The sequence below is a fragment of the Corvus cornix genome, chromosome 10, assembly GCF_000738735.6.
Source record: "Corvus cornix cornix isolate S_Up_H32 chromosome 10, ASM73873v5, whole genome shotgun sequence".
Lineage (NCBI taxonomy): Eukaryota > Metazoa > Chordata > Aves > Passeriformes > Corvidae > Corvus > Corvus cornix.
The window spans coordinates 9,860,171-9,866,170 of NC_046340.1; the positions used below are offsets into that span (position 1 = coordinate 9,860,171).

Below are 6,000 nucleotides of genomic sequence, written 5' to 3' on the forward strand. Positions count from 1 at the left end.
TACATCTACACCCTCACAAAGTTTATGGATGGTCCCAAGTGAACAGGACACACCAGAACGAAGAGCCACCATTCAGAAATATTTTAACAAGCTGGAAGATTTGTCTACCAGGAGATGCAGGAAGTTTAACAAAGGCAAATGTACACAAAGCTTGGAAGAAAAGAATCCCCCTTCCTCTCTGAGTGGATTGTATGAGACATTACTGCAAAATATTTAGGGTTTCCCAACTTCCAGTGTGCATTTCTTAAGGTGTAGTTTCAATTAGTCCATTCCATCCTACAAAGAGAAAAATCACTGTTCTCACTCCATGAACCTTTGTAATGTGCATCATCCACTTCTACCAATCCAGTCTGCACAAGGATGTTCAAAGGAGACAAAACCGGGGTGTGAAAATGTTATATGAACTAGCCTGAACAGAAGGGAGGCACAAACTCTTCTCTTATCTCAACTGAGGATAATCCACTTTATTTAGAGACATGCCAAAGAGCAATCCTGAACCCAAAATCAAAGATTCTGGATTTTAAAATGGAAGACAAATTACTTAGCATCAAACCTCTGCCTCTAAATGCATCCCAGTGATTTTCATCTTTCAGATACAGTTCCTGAACAGAGTTTTCAAGTTCATTTCTAAGTCTAATGCTTATTTTGACATGGACTCATGACCCTCTTAAAAATGTAACTGTTTCCAAAATTCAGGTACAAGAAATATGAAAAGCCTACACCTGCTGTAAGCGGTTGATGCTGCAGTCCAGCACTTCAGCATGTGACAGTGACTCTACTGTGGCCTTACAAAGCTGGAACTTCCAAAAAAATAAAGTTCCTGGACTGGCTGCTGTCTTCCAGTGTTGGTCCCAGGGGCTGCAGAACTGCCTGTGAGTGCCCAGCACCAGGGAAGGAAAATGCAGCCCTGAGCTGTGGCCAGAATCCAAGTGTTGGCACAACTGCACTCCCCAGAGGACAGTGCTGCCAAGGGGAAGGCAGCAGCACCTTCCAGGAACACGGTGCCTCCTGCCGGTGCTGAACTCCCAGGCTGTCAGGAGAACAGGAGGGTTGGAGCATCCTCACATGAGGTATTTTAGCTGTATCTAAATGATGAGAACTTGGGTACAGCAGTCCTTACCTCACTGTGACCTCACACAGCTCCAAGAGCACGGCCAAAGCAGGAAACTACAGCAGCCATACACTGGTTAACAGCAGCATCTGCGAGCAGAGCTTAAAACCAGACCCCAACCTTCAGATGCCACACTGGGAATCTGATATCATCACCAGGAAGCAATTACTCAGTCTGGCTGCAACTCAGTTTTCATGCCACTGTGTCAGGGATTTTGTTTTTACTAGAACTCCACTTGCCCTGATCATTTTGTATCACTTTTGGTATGATTTATGGCATGGCTGAGAATATGATTACAGCAAAGCCTGAGCCAGCTGGAGAACAGGACACAGTATTACTGCCCACTCTACTTCTTAGCAACCAGCTTTTCTGAAGGAGATGTCCTGATCACCCAGTTAGAGTACAATGAGCACTCCTTAGAGTCCAATGAGCACTCCCATGCTGGAGTTTTCAGGAAACCCCCCACTGCAGCATTAGAACTGCTCAGAAGACAAATGCCAGGACAAACAGGCTGCAAGGTTTCCACTACCAAGGTCTTTCTTCTAGCCCAACAGGTCTGGCCCATGTCCCACCTGTAAAGCTGCTGCTGAGGGCAAAGCCTCATTCTTTCTGTAGGAAACAGGGCTCAAGGAAGCAATGGGAAAATAATTTTTTTTTTTAAGTGATGGTCTTAGCATTTTAAATTGCCAGACTAGAAGGCAAAAAAATTTGGGCTCTAGAATCACCTGCTCTCAGTTCAACTCATGGCAGATTGAAGACTTCCTAGATAATTTGGGGCAAACTTTTGGTTCCGCTGATCCCAGAAAACATCTTACCACGAAATTGCACAGCTTTCACTACAGGTAAACTTGTTTAGTGTGGCCACTGCAAAATGCTGTGTAAACACTGAAAACAGCCTAAAATGTGAGATGTTTCATGTTTAAAGACAGACTTAAGAAACCAAAATGGTCCACTTAGCTAGAATAAGAAGGTTTATCTACATGGTGGTGTGGATTATTTCAAAGAAACCATTTCAATAATTAATGAGGTTCATCTTAAGTTTAGTTTCATCCATCTTAAGTTCAGGCTCATCCTCCAGACACTGGAGCTTTCTGTTCTCTAGTTTTGAGATCACAAGGGTGTTATAAACTTTAACTCACCCAAATGTACCATGCACCTGCTTTTAGCCCTTTCCCACTCCCGGTGATTATCTGAATGAAGAGGATGAATGGATTCCTGTAATAGGAAACAAGTATCCCAACATGCAGAAACACTTCTTTCCCAACACATCTGCTCACACGACTCAGCACTCCCAGGACCAGATGCACAGGCAAAGGCAAGCAGAACTTTATCAACACTGTCACTAACACATGGGCTTTGCTCCCCAAGAGGTGGCACAAAACAGCAGCTCTGACACTGATCCCAGACTGATCCAGCTCAGTTATGTCAATTTAGTCATTGCTTAGAATTCACATGACCCAAACAGGTACTGCAAAAATTGCTGTTCACTTCTGCAGAGTAGTGAGCAAAGACCAACTAGTCTTGTCTCTTTTTCAGCTTTTCTACTGGGAATTTCGCCAAGCTTTTTCACCCCCTCCTCCATTCCCTGACTCAGGCAGTTAATACTGTGCCTACAACTACATTCCTCTTTTTTTTAAAGGTTCCTCCTCTGCTTGTCTGTGCTTTCCAGCTTTGGAAGCCCAGCAAGATTAACAAAACACGCCTGGTGACAAAAGCATAGAGCTGTTAGTGATTTAAGGCTTGAACTAGAGATATCAGTTTTAAACTTCCCTCGGTGGAACTCAGCTCAACTTCCAGTGCCACTCACACCTCAGCATCTCTGTTGGGGTTTTTTTAATCCTGAGGCACAGCGCCCTCAAATGGCTCCAGAACGAAGGCTGGAGTTCCGAGGGCGTAGTGCTTCTCACTACGGTGTAAGGATTAATCTCCATCACCAGGTCTGTTCTGACAGGCACATTTCCCAGGACCATGTGCTGGGAATCACTGCCTAATGATCCACTGATGTCCTGAAGTACTTTCAAGTTACCAACAATAACTGCAAACTATTCAATGTCTCAAGAGTCTCAGTCTCCACCACTGAGAAACTTTCTGTCCCACACAAGATCACCTGCTCCTGCCAGGATGCTCCAAGGAGAGCCAGGCCCTGCAGAGCCACCTGAAACTACAGTCTCGGGCAGAGAAATCCTGACACTTGTGGTGGGAAAAGCACCCCTGAGTGGCATGTTCCTCCAACCATGCTGGAGCACTGGCTGTTCCCTGACCACAGCTCCCAGTGAACACCCCAACACCGACAGCAGGAGCCTGGTGGGAAGAGCCAGCTGCACAGCTGCACAGCTGCCACAGGATCGAGCCAGGATGGCATCAAATCACCCCCAGCGGGACACAGCCACCTGCCCCATGGCTGGGGGACAGTGACACAAGATGTTCCCTCCTCCAGGATGCTCCTCTACAGCACCCTCAGGTTCTGCTGCCCACCCACAGCAGAACCGCAGGGCCTGAGGCCCCTCAGGGCCTGAGGCCCCTCAGGGATGGCTGAGGCTGAGGAAACTCGACAGTGGAGAGCCAGGGTGGGCCAAACACCCACCACGGGACAGCGCTGGAGCTCGGCAGGGCCCGGGACGCGAGGGGACAGCGAGGTGAAGGGACGGGAGGGTCACCTCGCTGAGGGGAGGTGAAGCACAGGCATCCCGCCTCGTCGGGCTGACAGTACCAGCCTACGAAGGGGAGCAGGATGGCATGGCAGTACCGGCCCGGTGCAGGGGAGCAGGATGGCATGGCAGTACCGGCCCGGTGCAGGGGAGCAGGATGGCATGGCAGTACCGGCCCGGTGCAGGGGAGCAGGATGGCATGGCAGTACCAGCCCGGTGCAGGGGAGCGGGGCGGGATGGCAGTACCGGCCCGGTGCAGGGGAGCGGGGTGGGATGGCAGTACCAGCCCTGAGGAAGGGAGCGGGGTGGGATGGCAGTACCAGCCCTGAGGAAGGGAGCGGGGCGGGATGGCAGTACCAGCCCGGTGCAGGGGAGCGGGGTGGGATGGCAGTACCAGCCCTGAGGAAGGGAGCGGGGTGGGATGGCAGTACCAGCCCGGCGCAGGTGCTGAGGGAGGCGAAGGAGTCGCTGCGGTTCAGCGCGTGTCCCGAGTAGAAGCAGAGCCGCTCCCGCGGGGGCCGCCGCGCCTCCCCGCGCCGCCGCTCCACCGCGAAGCCCCGGGCCAGGAAGCGCAGGTCGCGGCGGAGGTGCAGGTACAGCTCGGCGCCGGCGGCGGGCAGGCGGAGCAGCACAGCCTCCTCCTCCCCCTGCTCCGCCGCTGCCCGCCGGCGCCGGGGGCCGCCACGATCCCCTCCGGGCGGCAGCAGGTGGATCTTCTCCAGCGGCACTCGCTCCGGGATCACCACTTCAAGCTCCGCTCCGCCAGCTGCAGGCGAGAAGGAGAGAGGCTCAGGCCCTCGCACCCCGGAGCCGCGGCCCGACGGGGCGGCCGGGGGCTGCGGCACCCCCCGCTTCCCGGGACAGCCCCGCGCTCGGGTTTCAGCGCAGACAGCCCCGCGCTGGAAACTGTGAACGGGCTGCGCAGACAATGGAGCCAGCGGAGCACAGCGATTTATTTCTCTCCATATACACATATATTAGAGACAAAAACGTGCAGGGAAGACAGGAATAGAGCAAACGCTAAAGCTACTTGTATCATTAAAAAAAATATATAGCTCAGACACAAGCATCGCATTTCACCAACCCCAATAAAAATCTGCAGGGAGAAGGGGAAAAGCAGAGCGAGCCGCAGCCGCAGCCAAGGACAGTCAGCAGCTTTCCACATGGAACGCTACAGCAGCAGCGGGAGGACAGGAAAAGAAAATACAAAAGCCTGGAGCAATTCATCCCGCGGGCTGGAACCGCGGCCACGCAGGGGATGCGGTGCGTGCCCTGCGCTCCGCGCCCGCACGCTGCCGCCCGGGGCCGGACCCTGTCAGCGCCGCCGGGGAAGGGGAGCCGGGGCGGCGGGGAGCGCTACCTGTGCCGGCGTCCAGTCCGCAGAGCAGCAGGCAGGGCACGACGAGGGGCAGGAGGCAGCCGTCAAACATGGTAATGCGGCGGCGGGGCCGAGCGCGCAGCGCAGCCACAGGAGCACGGCCCGAGTGCGCCCTGCCCGCCCCCGGCACCGGGGATCGCCGCGGCGCGCGCCCGGCCACGCCCCCGCCGCGGCTCCGCGCGCCCATTGGCGGCGGCGGCCGCCGGGACACACCCCCCGCTCCCCCATTGGCTGCGCGCCGGCGGCGGCGCGCGGGGAGGGCGCACGTGGGCGCGGGCAGCCGGCAGAGGGCGCCCTCTCCTGCCCCGGCCCGGTGCCCGCGGAGCCGCTCCGGGACCTGCGGAGCCACCGGGCCATCCCGGCGGGGCCAGGCGGTCTGACAGGCGCCATCCCGCCGCTGGGCAGCCCCGGCGTGTTCCTGCGTCTCCCTTCCTCATCACTAAGGGAATTTAGACTCTGCTACGGCAGCTCGCTTGAGAAAGTCGCCCGTTCCTTTCCCAGAGCCATCCGCTGGATCGGTGCCAGGGCTTGGAAGACCAGGAGAAAATTAGGTTGACGATATCGTAGGACGGGTCAGGTTGGAAGGCACCACAGAGGGGCATCTGGTCCAACCTTCAAGCTCAAGCAGGATTATCCCAGAGCACAGTGTTTGGACACACACAGATTTTAGGCAATGATCCTACATACTCTTGAAGCACTCATCATGTGGATGAAAATAAGAAACAAGTGCATAAAGCTCAAGACATATAATTTTTTTTTTTCTATCAGTTCCCATTTTCACTGAGGTCCTGCAGCCACTGGAGTTCCTTCCCACCTGGCTGGGCCATGTCCTGCGTGTCCTCAGCTGTGCAGGGATCAGAACA

General features: G+C 54.4%; 1 protein-coding gene across 2 annotated transcripts in view; it reads right to left on the reverse strand.

Annotated features, from left to right (window-relative positions):
* ADAMTS17 (ADAM metallopeptidase with thrombospondin type 1 motif 17) overlaps positions 1-5,252 on the reverse strand; it is a 157,345-nt gene extending 152,093 nt beyond the window's left edge. For both annotated transcript variants that reach the window (XM_039557847.1, XM_039557846.1), the window contains exons 1-2: positions 5,120-5,252; positions 4,191-4,525 (exon numbers count right to left, since the gene is read on the reverse strand). In XM_039557847.1, coding sequence (XP_039413781.1) covers positions 4,191-4,525; positions 5,120-5,189 — 405 coding nt within the window. In that variant the 5' untranslated portion in view covers positions 5,190-5,252. The remainder of the gene's footprint in view (positions 1-4,190; positions 4,526-5,119) is intronic.
* Positions 5,253-6,000: the final 748 nt, after the last annotated feature.